A 19,782-nucleotide genomic window follows, 5' to 3' on the forward strand; every position below is an offset into this window, starting at 1 on the left:
TGAGTTATACCACCATTCATCCAAGGATCACAGGGCAGTCTACAATATAAAAACACAAAACGCATAACATATAAACAAACCAAGGAATAACCCCACAATCCATCCCTGGTTGAAGTGAACACAGTGCTCATATAATACTTTTAGAACAATGCTTGTCCTTCAACCCAGTTTGCCAAATTAACAAAAAAAAAAAAAAACCCCACTAATATATCAGTGGTATCTTTTTGTGGCTATGCAATATTTAATATGATTCTTTTAAGTTTTTGTACTATCTGTTTTGTGGTCATTTGTTAGGATTGATTTGTTTTTTGTTTCTTCCCTTTTGTTTTGTTATGAAGATATTTGCATGTTGGTTCTTCTGTTCTCTTCTTCTGAGTAGCAGTTTACCCTGACTATGCCCCTGTCTTGTCTTGTCTTGTCTTGTCTTGTCTTGTCTTGTCTTGTCTTGTCTTGTCTTGTCTTGTCTTGTCTTTTCTTTTCTTTTCTTTTCTTTTCTTTTCTTTTCTTTTCTTTTCTTTTCTTTTCTTTTCTTTTCATGATAAGTTTCCTCCTCATTCGTTCTGAATATGAGTTGCTACTAAAATATAGCATCGGCCCATAGCAGATCACACGCAGATGGAGATTACAGTTCCTGTTCTGATTTTTGTGCCTTTTTGGTGACAGTTCAGGCTGCCACTCCATGTTTGATAAAATTAAATTTCTGGTCATGTACAGCTTCTTCAGTCCTGATTGAAAAGGAGCCTCTGAGTTGTAATTTCACCCTCCATGGCATGCTAGCAGAAGGCTTCATGAGCCACTTAAACCCTCAGCGCAGAGCTGAAGTGGACTCAAACAAGAGTGTTGCATTTTGCACAGGATTGAAGTTCATTCTTGGCAGTTTTCTCCTTTTCTGCTGAACACTAAAAGTGCTGTAGATTTAAAAGGCAGAACTAGCCACAGATAAGTGTTGCTAGACAGGTCCCAGAAGGGTGCTGAAAAATATATTTCCAAGGATCAAGAATGCTTTCCCAGCAAGAGGCATTGAGCCGGCAGTTCTTATACTGCAAATACCTATGGCAGCTGGCTAAAGCTGGTCTCTGAGGCTCAGAGAACAAGTTGCTTCTCTTTCATCTGCAGACTCTCTGCTATTTGCCTATTCAAGCAGAGCTGCAATTTAGGGCTGATTTGGACACAACTTCTAAGCAGGGGACTGTTGGTGTGAGAATAACTTTTGCTTTTGAATCCCTGTTAAATCATAGACTAAAGTGGGTAGGGACAGAAAGCTTTCACATGTGGCTAAATGTGTCTGACTAAAGGGGTGCTCTGGTAACTCTTGTAGGACAATTGGAATGTACTTTATTTGAGTCTGGGAATATGAATCTTACTGCAGTATTTGGCTTGCCATCAGAATAAAAACAACAAAAGGAACAGGTGCATCACTTTCCAAACAAAGAAAAAACTATTACAATGAATGCTCGGGTTGCGAACGTGATCCATGCGGGAGGCACGTTCGCAACCCGCAGCGCCGCACCTGCGCACGCGCAGGTCGCAATTCGGTGCTTCTGCAGGTGTGCAAAGCACGATTTAGCACTTCTGCGCAAGAGCCGAAACCCGGAAGTAACCCGTTCCGGTACTTCCGGGTTCAGCGCAGTGCGCAACCCGAAAACGCGCAACCTGAAGCGTCTGTAACCCGAGGTATGACTGTAGTAGTTTTTGTTGTCCTTTTGAAGAAAGTTCAAATAAATCAAAACATTGCTTTCGTAAGTCTCTTGGCAGGGGAATTGACAACTTATTGTTAGCCATTTTTTACTGAGTTCTTGTTACAGACTTACCCATGTCACTGTCACCCCTCCTAGGACCTGTTGCACCAATGGTGCACAAAGGAACTGATTTATAGATTTTTATCAGTGTCCAGGTATTTCTGATTTACCAGAACTCTGTGGGAAGCAGGTATGCTGTGTCAGCTCATGCAAGGTACTCTTCCTGGTTTGGGGAGATTTCCCCCTCTAATCACAAACCTCCATTCCAAGGGACACACTGTTCAGAAGGTTTCCCCAATCCATTTGGGCATAAGAGACTGCAGTGGAGAACAACTTTCGCCTGGATCCAGTCTAGTGTCATGAATGATTTTCTTCCCCATGTCTTTTTTACAAGGTAGAAATCTGCTGAATACAAGTTTTTGTTTGTCGTTGAAATACCAGTACTTTGTCATCCTGCTACATTGTTGTTGGCATCTGTATGTCTTGGAAGACAACAGTGGAGTGTGCCTTTGGGGGCAAAGTCAAACTTTGGGAGAGTTGCAGCACCTACTGTGCCTGTAGAGACCAATGCTGAGGCAGATGAAGGCACCCAGTTTTGCTTCTGCAAGTGGTCATTCCTTCTCTGGTCACTGTTGTAGATACACAACTGGATTCTCTGAATCTAGGCACTGCGGTCTGCAAGGGATTCCTACATGGTGGGGTTGATGTTGCCAGTCTTCATGCCTCTTATGTAGACATATTTGCAATGCAGAGTTGGTCTGCCAATGGGCCTGACACTTGAAGCCAGCTCCTTGTAAAGCTCATCCTTGGGGATCCTGCTGTCTTCCACTCTGTGTACATGACCAAGCCAGTGTAGACATCAATGTGACAGGAGTGTGAGTGTACTGGAAATGTGAGCTTGGGAAAGTACAGCTTTGTTTGAGACTTTCTCTTGCCAAAAACATTCCTGATGCAATGCATGTGGAAGGCATTGAGGCATCATTCCTGGCAGTTGTATGTTGCTCACAACTCACTTCCATAAAGCAGCATGCTCAACCTTCATCTTGACCTTGGGCATTAGCAGCACATTCTCCTGTACCCTTTTAGAGAGGCAAACCATTACTGTAGCTGCCTTGCCAATACACTTGTTCAGCTCAGCATCAAGGGTGAGGTTGCTGGTTATGGTGGAACTCAGGTAGGCAAAATCATCTACTCCCTCAAGTGTATGGTCAACAATGCTGATGTGTAGACTGCTGGCACTACCCTGACTCAGGATGTTGGTCTTCATCAGGCTAATGGTAAGGTAGATCTCCTTGCAGGCCTGAGCAAAACAGTTGATGACGCTCTGTAGAGTTTCCTCAGACTGCGCTGTCAAGGCTGTGCCATCTGCAAGCAACATCTCTCAGATAACGACCCACCACACTTTTGTCTTGGCGTGGAGACATGCCAGGTTGAACAGACCCCTGTCACTCCTTAAATATTATTATTAAAAAGTCCAGCTATGTAGACCATGTGAATGACTAGGTTTGGTTCTGCAGCACTAAGACCCATAAGTAAAAGAGCACATATAGATATGTTGCTAAATGTATGTCAATGTCTAGGGAGTACAACTTCCCAAATGACTGATTCTGGACAGCTTCTTCACATGTTCAGAACAAAATTCCTGAAAAGTGCTAATTAGTTATGTTTTTTAAGGTTCAGCTGTTCTAGAAGTGGTGCTCCTTCTGTGAGCCAAACCTAATAAGAGTCTGGCTATTGTGGAGAAAACAGGTAGACAAGACTCGCTCTCTAAGGATAAATTCAGTTCCTTATTTATCACCCTATACAGATGGTTCTGCTTCTATGGATGTGCTGAGTAATGGCGGAGTTATGAAACATTGCTTGGTAGGGAAAGGGGGAATTACTCCAGACAGACTTGGATTCTAAAAGAAGTTGACAGAAGAAAATAAACTCATCTCTTCTTCACCCCCCCTCAATGTACCCTCCCATGCTCATTCCACATTGTTCAGGAGGACTATCTGACCCTCTGAAGAGCCAATACAGCAAATCCAAAAATAAGGTGGCTGTAGGGAGGAAGGAGGGGATCTGAAACTTTCCTTCCTTATGTTAAATTATCTTATGATCCACAGCTTTATATTTTCTTCTGTAATTGCTTTAAGTGATATTTTACCTTGGCAACCTATGGTACTGTTCTTAAGAGAGTGAGAGTGTGTGCGCCACACATACTCTCTTTTAATCAGTGCTGCTGAAACATGCCAACAACAGAGAAAGGTAGGCACAATACAAAAGTGCAATGTTTGCACACACATGTGATATTCAAGTGTGCCACATCCCCCCCCACAATTGAGGGGGCTGGCAATGTTCGTGAGTGATGCAGGCAGCATGATTAAGATGAGCATGTTGCATGGTGTGCATGCACAACTGCTGCAGATTTTTTGGGGGGGACAGCCCCCTATTTCATTTTTTGGGGGCCCTTGGACCCCCTGCCCCCCTAAGATGGTGCCTATGGCAATATTTATGTATATATGCAACTGTACATGTAGAAGTATGTAACCACTAGGTAGCTTGAGGGAGTTACTATCTCTCAGCCTCAAGACTTGTAGGAGGATAAATAGATGACATAATAATTATAAAATACATCGTAGCTGGAAAATATGACAAAATTTAGAAAATCTGGACAAAAGGCCACTGTGGAGTTTGGAAGCACAGTGTGGAAGCATAACTCATTTTAATTCAGGTCAGAAAAGCTCTCAGACAAATTAAGGAAACATTTTGTTAGTTCTTATATGGACCCTTGCCAAATGGATGTTTGTTTTTCGATTTGATAGCATTGTGTTTTACTGATCTTTATTGATGTTGGTTTTATTATTACAAAGTTGCCATCAACTTGAACAAATATCCATCCATTTTTTAGGCAAGTAGTTCAAAGCTTTACAAACAGTGACAGCACTTCAGTCCTCAATTATTTTGAACAAAGAAGCCTTCTGGTGTGTGTGTTCGCAATCAGTACAGCTACATCTGGCCCTAATTTTAGAACTGTTTTGAATAAAAGTAGAAAATAAGGATGGGAGAGTCTAGAACCACAATTCCAATAAGCATTCAGATGTGTTTATACTTTTATGTTTAACAAGTGTTTGAAACCTAAACTGGGATTAGGAGGAACTTGTATAACATTTTCCCTCATTCAGAAACATATGCTTGCATGCTTAGAAACACATGTTCTGCTAGATTTACCAATTTCCTATCTAATCCTATCATGGATTACTTTCCAGTTTGTATGTTTTATGCACCCTTTCCGAATTAAACAAAAAGAAGAGAGGGGGGAAAGGCCCAAGAGATGTCGCTTGCCAAAGGCCGCTATGCTCATGTATAAGAGCACATTTCACATCAAGTAAAATAAATAAAATAGTAGCTAGTATTGTAAGCCCATCCTTTGGGTCCAGTAAGTTCCCCAAGACTGATTCCAAACAGGACTGGTACAGTGAGTGATCCAATTACAGTGGTACCTTGGTTTGCGAACTTAATCCGTTCCAGAAATCCGTTCTTAAACCAAGGTGTGCTTTCCCATAGCAGCGGGGGACTCAATTTACAAATGGAACACACTCAACAGGAAGCGAAACATGTTCTTATTCCAAGGCAAAGTTCACAAACCAAAACACCTACTTCCGGGTTTGCAGCGTTCTTAATTCAAGTTGTTCATAAACTAAGCTGTTCTTAAACCAAGGTACCACTGCACTCCCCGGGAGAATAAATAGCTTCTCAGTCAAGACTCAGGAACTGCCAAATCAGAGAAAAGCTAGCAACTTAGTTTTTATTATTATTTAATATAGATACAGACATACCACTTAATTATTAAATTAAAATGACAAAATTAAATAAAAACCATGGAAAGAAGAAGAGCAGTAAAAAATTTCATAAAATCAAATGCTACCTTAAAATGCCTGCTGAAATCAGAAAGGCTGTATCAGGTGCAAGTAGTTCTTTTTTTTCTAATGTCAGTCGGGATGATATTCCTCACTGAATGCACAGTTTGTAGTAGATACAAGACATGTAGCTGAGCAATGGAGACCACCAGTACATGTTTGTTTTCCACGTATACTGCACTCCCCACCCCAGGCTCCCAGGGCATTATACACTGCTCATTCCACTTCATCCCTGTGTGGTGAGTTAGACTCAGAGATACCAACTAGCCGAAGGTCACCCAGTGATCCTCAGGATGGAGTGAGGATTGGAACCCAGACCTCCTTAGTCTGACACGCTAGTAGTCACTGCACCACACCGGCAGTCAAAACTGGGTTCTAATTGTCAAGAGAACTACTAAACAAATGAGGTGTGGAATAAGTACAAAGGGCTTTGATGTACCCACAAATGCTGACAGCCTGTGTTTGTCAGCGTTCTGGAAGGCTGGAAGCTTGCTGCAAAGAATTTTGTTTTTGAGGCTAATAGAAAGGATTAGCTAGACTAATCCTTGATATGGACTGTGCCCATACAGTATGGTCATTGTTGCATCTTATGACTCATACGTTTTTCACTCTTGCTTTCCAATGATTATAGAATTTGTTCCACAGAAGTGCAAAGGGTTAGAGTGATGCACTTCCACAGAGAATCAAGCCCAGTGTTGTGTTTCAATTTAGTATCTGAAACTCAAGTGCTGTACCCACACCCCCCCCCCAATATTTCTGTGGTCAGGGCTTGGTAGTCAGCTGACCACTCCAGACTTTTCCTATGGGGGTGGTTGTGATAAATGAATTGCAGTTCCTGTAAGGCCATAGAAAGAGGGAGATGTGTGTTCAGAGTACTTTGAAAGAAATAGTGAATGAGATAAGGGATGACTAATCACAGGAATCAGAAAAGAAAGCATGCAGTATTTTTTGAAGGAGAGATTTAATCTTTTTCTTTTTTCTTTAAAAAGGCTGGTGTTCTACTACAAGAATTGCATATTGAGCTAGCAGAAAATTAAACTGTGAACTATTAGTTCCATCCTATAGCTCAGCTGGCATACTGTTTATCAGTGTAAGGCAATTATATGGTCTCAAGATTTGTCAAGATCATTGAATGGACAGAATTAAAGTGGAGGTCTGTCCTACTTTACCATCATTCTAGAAAACACAGATAAACTATTAAGAATCTAAAATGCATTAGGTGCACTGATAGGATGATAGAGTGTAAGTGACAGGAGAAGATTACAACCATTTCCTTGTGAGTATTGGGACACTCTCTGCTTACCATAGGTTAAAGTAGACAAGGGACTCAGAAAAATAAAAGGTTCTGACATTATCAAGAGTAGTTACACTAATGGTATGTCATATTAACTGAATTACAGCACAATGCTGCAGCAGTTCATTGATTCAGCAAAATGCAGTAAGTAATCTGTACCAGCAATGCTCAGCTAGTTAACATTAACCCCTTAGTGCCCCCTGTCATTCTGGGTATGAACCTGTCATTTGTTGTTGTTGTTGTTCAGTCGTTCAGTCGTGTCCGACTCTTCGTGACCCCATGGACCAGAGTACGCCAGGCACGCCTATCCTTCACTGCCTCTCGCAGTTTGGCCAAACTCATGTTAGTAGCTTCGAGAACACTGTCCAACCATCTCATCCTCTGTCGTCCCCTTCTCCTTGTGCCCTCCGTCATAGACAGGTCTTATTGAAATCTGGACTTCTGCCCCTAAGAAGTCTGATAGGGTTTTACATGTAGTTATTTTAAACTGGTGTGTTTGAGGACTACAGCTTGGTACAGTGCACTTGGTGCTAAAACTGGAGCATAATATTCTGGAACATTTACTAGATTGCATAATTTGTAGTTTTAGAATAGAGAATGGGGATTTTCCTTTCGAAATGTATTTTTAGTAATGTTTTCCAGTGCAACCAATAAAATTAAACTGGCCTGGCTCCCACCCAAAACACACAGAGGCTCTTTCTTTATTCCAGCATGTAATGGTACAGGCTCAGTGCTCAGGAGTCACAATTCAGAAGTCCAGGAACAGGGCAAGAAGTTAAGAACTGAACAGAAACACACACACAGCTTTATGGCGGTCCATAAACCCAAAACACACAGTACAACATTAGTATATATCAACAGTTATTAAGGCGTGAGATCGGCCTTGCTAGCCAACAGAGGAGCTTTAGCCGAACAACGAAGATGTCCCCCAAAGTTTCCCTATTCCTCTTGCCAAGCTTTTCAAAACCAAGTGTGGCATCCTCACTCATGAGACTCTGTCACCTTGTGTGACCAGGTCACACCTGGTTCTAGGTGACAGCACTGCAACCTCCTGCCTGGGCTCCTGTTCAGTCGCTGCTAGCTCCTGCTTAGCTTCCCGCCTCAGCTGATCAAGGCCTGCCCCAGCCTCCACTGACATTCTCTGCTGCACAAGAAGGTCAGAGAGGAAAGCCAGCATCCCTGCTCCCCCTTCTAAAAAGAAACCCCCCCTCCATCCCAGGTTGCCAGAATTTAGTCCTCTGCTGTGTTTCTTCTCCCTTCCCATCCATCAGAGCCTTCCAATCCAAGCCTGATCCCCACAGTGCTGTGGGGCTCATGACATAAACTGATCTTCAGACCTGAAGTGCATAAATGGTCTTCTTTCCATAGTCTTGTCAAACAATACCACACAATAACCCTTTATTAGTCATTTTAATAAAGAGTTTGTTAATGCCTCTCTTCACAAGGAGTTGTAAGATACAGGTGTCTTCTGGGTTATGCCGCTTATGATAAGAAAGGTTACTATATTTCGTTTAATTATCTTGTTTAGCACAGCCTCTAATCCATTTAGCACATGTCAGTTTCTCAGCAAGCATTTTTTGCCATATCCTATCTCTCAGTTCCTGAACTGTGAAATTCCCCATCTTCTGGTGTCTTGAAATCTTCATGTGTGCTGCAGCTAGCAACAACGCAGTGATTTGTTTGTAAAATATAATTTGCAAACATGTCACTGTATATTGACAGTATCACAAGCAGGGAGTTCATTCTAATCCTAATTTGCACAATGTCTGAGACAAAATGAGGATTTCCCTTCATCCCATTTGGATACTCATTTGATATCATTATGTATGATTTAGGTACCATTTGAGTATTTTACAACATCTGCGGGCCGCACATTTCAGACTAGATTCCTTTGCTTTTCTTGTATAAGCCATTTTGAAATGGTTATATCTAATAGATCATTTGAACAGTTATTTGGATTGCATTAAGGAAAATATCCTATAATATTTTAACGTAGCCTAAAGGTTAAAATGTTTGCTGTGTCGCATTGCAGGGCTCACTTAGAGGCAAGTGCAGAGAAGTGGAATAAGTTGCTGTCATCACTGGAAGAGTTTATCAAATGGCTGAACCTGAAAGATGAAGAGATAAAGAAGCAGATGCCTATTGGTGGGGATGTTCCAGCATTACAGTTACAGCATGACCACTGCAAAGTGAGTTGCTTATCTTTATATTGCCCATTCGACACTTTTTAAAATGCACAGCTCATTTGCAGTGCCTTTGTAAAACTGAACCAAGTGTGGGGAAAGAACTATCTCCACCTACCGTTTGGTCTTCTGCATAGCTGACTACTAACCACAGTGCAAGGCATAGCTAACTCTGGTACAAAACCAACAGTTTACCTTGTGCTCAATTATGGATGGGGAATTATTTCATCTGCCAATAGTCCAGCCAGGTACACAGAGACACAATAGTCTCTTTTACTTACATACATCGGTCTGCATCCATATTTGGATTAAAGTGCACTGGATCTTCTTAGTCAAAGTGACAAAAACTCCCCCAAACCAAGAGTGGCAAATGTTGGGCAAAACAGTGTTTTCCCCTAGTGGTTCCTGGAAGGCATTCAAGGCTTTGGATGGCACCTCCTTCTGACTCTGGCAGGCAGGATCTCCTCTTCAGATGACCTCCGGAGGAAGCGCCCTTGTCCCCTTCTGCAGGGGACCTTTTAGCTCCCTTGCAGCGTCCATCAACGTTAGCAGGGCACCACAGTTCCATTGGGTTGCCACAGTGATGAAGCTGGAAACACTGTGTCCGTGTAGAACTGTGGCTAACAATAACTGACTGCACACACTTGAACACAGATAATAGAGAATAATCCAGGAAATCCCACTGGAAGGTCCTGGCTGCCACTCCACATGTACACTGCTGGCCAAAGCTTCTAACATACAGCCTGAACTAAGCAACACCTTATTAAACATAGGAAAGCAGGCTTTCATTCAGTGTGTGTGTGCTTGATAGAGAATTGTGAATTTTTAGGATTTAAGATGTTGGCATTCATGCTAACAAAGGTTTTAAAATGCAATTATATGAAATAAAATGTCTACTATGATAGTTTCTGACCTGTGCATTGTCCAGTAAGCAGATTTGATGGGAGAGCAAACCTTTTCAGTGATAGTGTCCTAACCTTTGAGGTGTCTTCTACAGGGAGGCCCCCCCCTCAGCCCCCCTTCTTACTATCATTTAGGTGGCAGGCAAAAAGGTTTGTTTTCCTGGGCTTTTAAAAACCACTAATGTGGTTGACTTATTTCAGATTGTTGTGTTAGTTTGCATGCTCTTTGTTTTATGGTTGTGTTGTTGTTATTATTATTTTTACTTCTTTGTTAGCCACTGTGGGAACAAATTTAAGCAGGTAAATAGTGTTCTGGAGTTTTGACTGAATAGGTTAAGGTGGGATTCTTAAAGAAAATTTTATAATGTCTGCTTATCCGGGTTAAATATTGTTTCTTTATATAAATGAAATTCTTGAAAATCAACATATAAACATTAAAAAGGAGAGCAAGAAAAGAATCTAGTCTGTTGATGCAACCTACCAGGAAGACATTGCCCTATGTAAACTTCATAAAAATGAATGGGAGCTGTGTAGGAGCATGCCGATTGCTCTTTCTATGATTATTATTGACTGACATTGTTAAATGATTCTCTGCATCATCAGTCATCTGTGTTCCCTCTAGTTAATACACCTGTCTATACAAAGGAAGGTAGTAAAGAAAACAAAAACACTACCACCTGAGTAAATAACAATTTCCCAGAATTTCACAATAAAAGCAAATTGCTGCAGCCTTACACAATTTTGTATGGAGAGGACCAGGACCATGTGCTGGTTCCTGCACAATACCAGAAAAGTGTTAATAAAAATGGGCTTCATGGAAGGGCTGTTTTTCTTTCTTGGTCAGCTCTTTGTCTAGGGAGGAATGCTATAATATAGGCAATAGCTTACGAATTTAAAAGGTTGCTAAGATCGAATGAGGGAAACTTAAAAGTTATCATGGGGAAATAATCTGTTCAAAGAGTTTTCCTCTTATCTGCTTATTCTTTTTATAAACTTCCTTTTTGTGAAAGACTTTAAACAAATAGCTGTATAGAGTTGAGATTTGAATTGTACAATATTCTTCAAGAAATATGTAGGACTTTATTAAACAGAAGTCCACCAACTACTTATTTTACGAGAGAGAGAGAGATTGGTAATCAATATAATTAAAAAATGTGCATGCAGGATTATTTTTTATTGGTGATCCACTGAACTGTTGCTTTTTTGATTTAGTAATTTTAAATTAGGTGTTTTTTGGTAAGTAGGCTATTTTGCAAGGTTAACTAACCTGTGGCTCTTCAGATGTTCTTATCCCTTCCATTATCCCTAACCATTATGTCAACTGGAGTCCAGCATCATCTAAGGACCACAGACAAGCCACCTCTGCTTCTGTGCATTGTGTTGCTTTTGTCATGGCCATAATGGTTTGTGCAACAAGTGTTAACATTCAAAGAGCAACTCTTCCTATCTTTATCACTAAAATGAGAAGCTTTGTTTATTTGCTTAGAATGCTACTGCTATGGAAATGTTCACTGTCCAACCAAGTATTATTAATGCAGGTGGAAAATGAATCAGTCCAACAGATTCTTAGAAAAACAAATACTCTCTTCTGTTTATGGTCATACTGTGCAATGAGAGAGATAAAGGGGCAGGGAGGCAGGAAAAAGAGGGATAATCAGAACAGTTACAGAGCCACATAATACTTGTCTGTCACCAGAACACTATTTCAGGCCCTGTTGTGAGTTTCTAAAATGGGACTTCCTGCAATATTGCATGTTCACGTAGTCTCCTACATAGTGGCACTGATGGAATTCAGTTTTGCTTTATTTCATCCATTTGACGACAATTAAACTCCTATCTCTGTCCATTCTCAGTACTTCATAAGCTCTCATACATACTCCCCTTAGTCCAATCTCTTCTTATTTAGTTCCATTGCTTCATGTTATCTCTCCGCTAACTTCTTATAGTTTTAATATGCTGTTCTCACTTCAAAATAAGTTATGACACTTTTTTGTTTAATGTTGCTCATTTAATGGCTCTCTCCTTCTGTTTACTTTCCCTAGTGTGCATTGCTTCAAAAACACTATGCAAATAAGTATGGTGTAATGTAGTTTTAAAATTTGTTTGCCTGATTCATTTCTGTGCCACCAGAATGTGCTTGAGTGCTAGAATATATATATATATATATATATATATATATATATATATATATATATTCATTTTCTTAATTTGCTTGAGGTTGTATTATCAGCAGTTATGTTTTGTGTAAAAAGGTTTATACAGAGAGGGTCTAATAGACACAAGGGCTATAAAGAGATAGTGACACTGAAACAAATAGTAGCCATTAATAAATGCATGTACTTCCAAATTGTTCTGACCTCCTGGTGTTTTATCACTTTTCTGTACTTAGTTGTTAACAGATTTATTCCATGATGGGCACAGTCCTGAGCCTGTGATTGCAATGCACAGTTTTAGTAATAAGCCATTCTTCTGTTCCCTGTTATTAGAGTTGTTTTTGGCAACAAATGCATGAGCTGGTATAAATAAAGCACAAGGAGGGATATGACTGTATGCAAAGTAAAAAAAAAAAAAGTCACACCTGTAAATGTTCTTATGCTGGCATAGACAAACTCGGCCCTCCAGATGTTTTGGGACTACAACTCCCATCATCCCTGACCACTGGTCCTGTTAGCTAGGGATGATGGGAGTTGTAGTCCCAAAACATCTGGAGAGTTGAGTTTGCCTATGCCTGTTCTTATGCACCTGCACAGTTCTAGGACAAATACATGAGCTCTGTAGGTAAATAAAAATAATGTTCTTATAACATTATAATGTTCCATAACATTAACAAGTAGCATGAAGCAATTTGCCATACTACTTAACCTCCGACTTGTAAAACGTGGAAGATGGCTCCCAGAATCAGAAACAATGCAGAACACAATGAGAAATTTAAAAGGGTTAGGCTAGGCATCTCCATAGGAGATTTAATTCTCTAAAGGCTTTTTCCATTTTTCATGACGAGTAATTTCCCTGTATTGACGCTGATTTTTCCCCCATAATCTAGCTAAAGCACAGGTTTCCAAACTAACCCGTGAGCTTCAGTCAAGTGGTCCATGGTATGTCAGTAAAGCACAGTTAAAAATCATGTAGTATAAATTGTAATGCATTAAAATGGACACAACAGGCAGAAAAATTAAGTGGTCCATCAAGACCCTCATCATTTTTCAAGTGGTCCAATAGGGTGGGGCGAAGTCTGGGAACTGCTGGGCTAGAGAACAGGCTGCCATTTTCTCTTTGCCTCCAGCAGCTTTGTAGTGAGGCAGCGTTGATGGGACAGCATGCTTTGTCATTTTCTTAGTTCTAATGGAGGATTGCTGGGTAGGGTGGTTCTAACTTTCATAGAGATTTAACTGACCCATTGTTTATTTCCCACTTTCCCCATTTGAAAGGGGCAGTTCCTTCTTTAAATCTATAAATGCGATTGGCAAGAATGCCTGGCCCTCATGCAGTAGCACCTGCATCCAATAAAAAAAGCACCCCAAGAGATCCAGATAAGGTCTCAGCCCTGCATTTCCACCATGGTTCTTTCTGTCAGAACACCATCCTAGAGTTTCATTGATTTCTTCTCTTTAAAAGCTCTTCCTTAATGCCAGGGCCTTGTGAAATTCAAGCTCAAAACAAACAAACAAAACCTTGCATCAAGGCAATCTGATTTATACACTGAGTTCTTTTTTCCTTTGTAATTTATGCAAATTAAGAACATTTGCATACTTTTTCTTATTTTGTACAATCAACCTACATTTTAACTGTATTGAATAATCTGAAGCCTCCATCCCCAAACACTAGACATCTCACTCAAACTGATCTCCTGAGTTCTGAGAATCCAGTAGGTATTTCCCACTCACATCTGATTATATCTTCTCAGCCATAAGGGCTAGAAACTTGCAGGGTTTCTTTCTTTGAATCATAGGAACCTAAATTCCTGGTGTAAGCCAAGAGATAGACAGCAGTTGTAGCTGCAGGATTCACAGGAGGTGTCAGCTTGGCAATATTCTTATTCTGACTCAGCTGTGCATATGTCCAGAGAATGCACAGGCTCTGAGACTGAAAATTTATTCCTAGAGCCATAGAATCAAAATTGCTTACTTCTCTGCTGGGAATGAAGTATTGATGCACTCCCTGTTGTACGCTAGAAGGCTTCCCTTTCTAAAGAAACGTAAAGCATGGGGAAGGAGAAAAAACATTTTACTAGTTGCATATTTTTACAAAGATGCAGCTCTTGCAGAATCACTTGAGCAAAAAAAATAAAATCTAAAAGAATAGATTTCAGAAAGGGGTCCATATTTTTTATTCTATTCCTTCTTCAAATTGATTTATCTGCATCTTTTCTGCAGAGGGAGGCGGTGGTGGGGAAGATGCCAAGAATGCAAGCATTTGGTTGATTTATAGAGCCTAGAGGAAGATTGGTGAGAGAGTGAGATCTCAGAATGTGGGTTGAGGAAACGTGTTGAAGTGCTAGGTTAGGTACTTGTCTGTGGCTAAGCTGCTAGGACAGAATGAAATGACTGGGATTGTTTTTAAGCATGGAGGAAAGCAGTTCTATTTGAGAAGGAAGACTGAGACTGAGAGCCAAGGCCCAGAGGATAATAATTAAATGCTATAAAAGCCTAGAGCGGGGCAGGCGGGGGAAAGAAAATGGAAATTACAGTATAAGCAGGGTAGGTAAAGGGACTGAACAGGGATGGGTTTAATTATGGAAGGTGAGGAGAAAAATGAAATATGCTGAATGAGCGAAAGCATGGGCACTGAGGGAAAGAGAAGGGAAGGCAGCTGTGGAACAAATTATTATTTTATTACCTGTATTCTTCCCTTTCCCAGGGTGGCTAACAACGTTGAAAACATGACATTGGAAACAAAACCATAAACTAAAATCCAATATAATTATAAAGCAATCACCAATACAGTTCAGCAATGCGTTTCTTGATAGGCAGGTCATCATGGGAGGCAGGGTTGCAGTGCCTTGTGTGCTCTTCGCTTCTGCAGACCATCTTCCATTTTTTGGGATGCAGTATCTGGTTGCTCTTCCACTTGCACTGTCAGAGAGTGATCTCTTTAGTGCTATGTTGAATTCCTCCCTGTAGTTCTTTGGGAAACATACACCTGGCTCTCAACTCACTTAATGGAAGTTAGTTTTCTAAGCAGTCATCTAATTTGCATTCATTCAATGGAATTGAGCCATTATCGTATCTGTTGCTATTATTAAATGCTTTCCCATATATTGTCAATTGAAAACCATTGTGTTGTGCTGAAAGCAACAGTTAATGTTAATTACTGAGCACTAGCACAAATAGAGACCTTTCTTCAAATCCTCACTAAGCTAATTTGTATACATTGATCTACTTATATGCCTTCCGGAACAAGAAAGCAAAAAATGGCCATCAAACATAGCAACCAATTGCTGGTGCTTTTGACTGTTCGGCCTTTTCCATTGCTTTTATTGTCCAAACTGCTGCTAGAAAAAAATTCATATAAAATAACGTTGCAATTTGTGAAGATTAGAAGATGGCATAGCAAAGCACCTGATAATTTAGAGCTATATTTTCATAAAATGTTCCTTAGCTGCTTTGACAAGCAACATGGAGTTAATATGTATGGAGAATAAGGCTGAAACTCTCCGCCAGAGGTTGGGAAACCTGTAACCCTCCTGATGTTGTTTGACTAAAGCTCCCATAATCCCTGACCACTGGCCATGCTGGCTGGGACTTGGAATCCAAAGCATCCACCATGCCCTTTTCTCACCATCTCGTCCAAGTATTTGGTCAGAACATAGAAGGATGGAAGAGATTGCATCTGCCGGCCCAGCCCTCAACCGTTATGTGTGTAGAGCTCTTGCTCATCTTTGTCCTGATACACAGAACTTGTGGGTAGTGCCCGCCAGTGTTGCCCTTGAAACGAATGCAGCCAGTCTGGATTTTCCTGTGGGAGGCTCCAATTGCAGGCAACAGTTGGATGTGTTGTCATGTGCAGAATCAGTGCTAATGGTGGAAGGGAGACCTGTACTCTGTGATGCCCCATGACAATCTCTTTCTGTTTGTACAACTCTGCAATATGCAGATCAGTGTACTGTCAGAGTAAAAAAAAAAGGGGGGGTATTTAAATCTCACACCATCAAGATTGATTAACAATTTATACATATCACTCATTTTCTCTGTGCTTATCCACTATAGAGAAGCCTTGTTTGAAAAACTGGGCACAACAGGATTGATAGGGGTTGTATTTACCTAAACCCTACTCAATGTAGACCATTAAAATTCATGAAGCTAGTTAGTTTTTGCCATTAGCTTTAATGGGTCTGCTCTGAGTAGGACTAGTATTGAATGCCATTCTATGTGAAGAGGGAGAAGTGTGATCCCACCCCTAAACTCCACACATTGATTAGGTCTTCTTGACAGAGCCTGTGTATAAGCTGTATGCCACAAGCTTTATGTGATTACATATCCTGCATATCTACAAATCATTCAAATTTAATTCCACTACAAATGTTAGTTTACTTACTGCTGCTAAATGATTGTGTTATCACCAATTACTGGTGTTGTGAAGGGTCACAGTCATTTTGCATACATTCAAGATCTTAAATGAATTGTCACGGACAGCAATTTTTCATTCCCATGCCATTTCATTCTCAACTTTTATATTCTTCTTCCTATTTACACCAGCAGTGTGGAACCTGTGACCCTCCAGATGGTGCTGGATTACACCTCCTATTGTCCCTGACCATTGACTATGTTGGTGGGGGCTAATGGGAACTGGAGTCCGCAATATCTGGAGGGCCACAGGTTCCACCCCCTTGCTTTGCACTCATGTGTATATCATATACCCTGCCAGCCGAGGATTATGCTTCATCTGGTCTCTAGTCAGTGAAAGTTCATGCCACAGTAACTGTGTTAGCCTTTAATGTGCCACATGACTGTTGATTTTCCTGCAACAGGCTAACCTAACTATCCCACTGGAAATTTTGCTATAAATATTGTGTTGAACGTTTCTGAAGAAAAGGCTAAGGAATAACATTTTTCTCTTAGCATGTATGTACCAAATACTTTCCTTCAATTGTTGAGGCATTTTCAATTTGATTTAATCAAATCTTTAAAACATTTCATAGTTTTTAGGAAACAAATAACAGCTTTACTTTGTTTCTAATAGGGAAGGGGAGCAGGGCATTAATAGTTCCACATATTGATCCAATTAGTTTCTGGCCCAATTCAAAGTGCTGGTTTTGACTGATAAAGCTTCAATGACTCAGGGCTGCAGCACTTCAAGGTCTGCCTCTCCCCATGTGAACCAACCTGTGATCATCATCTGAGGCCCTTCTTCATGTGGCCCCTCCATGAGAGATCTGGAGGGTGACAACACAACAATGGGCCATTTCTACCTGTTTGTGGATTGCCTTTAACTATTTAAGTGGCCTTTTAGAAGTGGGTGGGATGTTTTTAATGTACGGTATTTCCCCCCACTTATTTTAATGTATCTATGTGGGGTTTTTGTTTGTTTGTTTGGTTGGTTGGTTGTAAATCATTTTGTGTTGCCAAAACCATGTGGTGCATTTAAGATAATCTATAAGCTTCTAGAGAAATGACCTCCTGCCTGTCTTAGAAGTATTCCAGGGGAAAATCTGAAAGGCTTTTCATATGTGTCCATGATTCAGAGCCTCTTCCCTCCAGATTGTTGAAATAAAACTCTCCTATCATCCCTGACCATGTTGGCTGCAGCAGACAGGAGTATCTGGTTTATGCAACTAGCATATCAGAATCAGGATGATGACCATTTGTTAAATTAGTTAGTCAGTTTATCTTGCCTGACCCAAATTTTGGCAACCCAAAGTGATTTACAACCAAACAAACAAACAAAAAACCCACATAGATTCATTAAAATCAAGGGAAAAAATAAATACATTTAAAACATCCCACCCACTTCTAAAATAACTAAAATTAAAAGACTGGAAATATATGCAAATTTGCATTGCATTTTTTTTTTAAAGTAATGGTTTTCTCAAGGTTTTAGTAAGAGAAACTAGAGGCTACTTTAAAAAGATAGTGTCTGATAAAGACTCAGAAATAAAATGACACAGAGATTAAGCAACAGATGGTAGAACCTACTTTGAGTGTATAAATCTAGCAGAGCCTTAACCTCCTAAGGACTACTCAGGAGACAAGTTAAGGGTCCTGGGTTTTAAAGCACAGCATTTAGTGTTGATTTCTTCTTCTTTCTATAAAAACACCCAAGCTCCACCGCTCGCCAACCTTCTGGGATTTCATGGTCACTAAAGAATCTGTCGTGTACTGAAACATCAAGCAAAAAGTATCTTGCTTGTAATTGAACGGACAGGGATGCACTTGTGGAGGGACGGCAGTGCGGAGGGAGAGGATGCCCCCCCACTGTTCCAGTAGGGTGCCATTGTGGCAGCTCCCCGACAAACGCCGCGCACCCCCCCATGCCTGGCGCCACGCCCCCACAGGTGGCACACCATGCCCCCGCCTGCTCTCCACCCCCAGTAGCGGAGCATGCAGCTTTGCCACTGCAGGGATGGAATCTGACAGTTTTATCCTCTGTATTATATTTTGTTTATTCCTATTATGAACTTTTGTGTTTTCCTATTATGTTGCACTCTACACCCCAATGTCAGAAATCCTGTTGACAACAGTTTACTTTGGTTTTTATGCATATATGTAGCAAAACAGATTTTGCTACAATTTTTCTGTGGTGAGCATATTGTGAGATCTGTTTGCAAGGCGCATTTAATGCTGATTTTCATATCATTCGCTTAGCTGGTACTAATTGCATACTTCACAGTCTCAAACAACAACTTAATTAATTAGTTTTGACTCTGGATTTAATGACGCTATATGGTATGGTTAAGGGCAAAAGAATATGTCCCTCAAAATACATTCACCTAATTGTTTTCTATGAGACTATTGAGAAATGTAAAATTTTGGGATCATACCGGTAGTTGAAACTTTGAAGTCCCATTTGTTAAGTGAATGCAAGCAATTGCAGAAACAAATATTATTTTTGAGAGGGGCTTTTTAACATATAGCAAATTGTCCAGGAAATGTGTTACAAAACTACAAAAGTAAACCCTATCAATACTCAAATGTATTTCTGTTTTTAGAGTATTCTGAACTATGGTAGCACATATCTGCTATTTCCAAGTTATCTGAATTCATGAAAATGTTTAAGTGTTAAGCATAACTAAGATGAAGTGGGATAACTCATATGTTTGGAATGCAACTGGCTTGGAGGCCTTAGGTGCCTGCTGTGACAATTTTACAATGCACTTCAAGTGTTAAGTCTTCATGCCAAATTCACTGGCCAAACCAACAGAAAAAATAATCCAACATGAGTGAAAGTTCCTGAGGAAGGAATTACTAAAAGTGCAATCTCCAAGATAATTCCAAGAGATAAATCTGAGAGACATCTGAAAAGCCAATGTGGCAGAACAAAATGCTTAGTGAGTCCTTTGCTGAAAATAAAGGAAAAATGGAAGGGTGGACAGGTTACCCAAGAATGCACATAGTCATGTGGGCCAGACTTGTAGGGACGATGTCAGGAAAGCTGAAGCTGAGAATTAGCTGAGACTAGTGAGGGATGCTCAGAGCTGTAAAAATGTGTTTTTTAGGAATGTTTGAAAGAGAAGGAAGGAAATGATAGGCCAGCTGCTCAGTCAGGATGCTGGCATGTTAATTAGTGACAGAACAGTTCAACTCCTATTTTGCCGCCCCCCCCCCC

General features: G+C 40.5%; 1 protein-coding gene across 6 annotated transcripts in view; it reads left to right on the forward strand.

Moving 5' to 3' along the window:
* UTRN (utrophin) overlaps window positions 1–19,782 on the forward strand; it is a 321,884-nt gene that overhangs the window by 217,586 nt on the left and 84,516 nt on the right. For all 6 annotated transcript variants that reach the window (XM_033143929.1, XM_033143931.1, XM_033143930.1 and 3 more), the window contains one exon: window positions 8,968–9,124. In XM_033143929.1, coding sequence (XP_032999820.1) covers window positions 8,968–9,124 — 157 coding nt within the window. The remainder of the gene's footprint in view (window positions 1–8,967; window positions 9,125–19,782) is intronic.

This window comes from Lacerta agilis, chromosome 3 (assembly GCF_009819535.1).
Source record: "Lacerta agilis isolate rLacAgi1 chromosome 3, rLacAgi1.pri, whole genome shotgun sequence".
NCBI lineage: Eukaryota > Metazoa > Chordata > Lepidosauria > Squamata > Lacertidae > Lacerta > Lacerta agilis.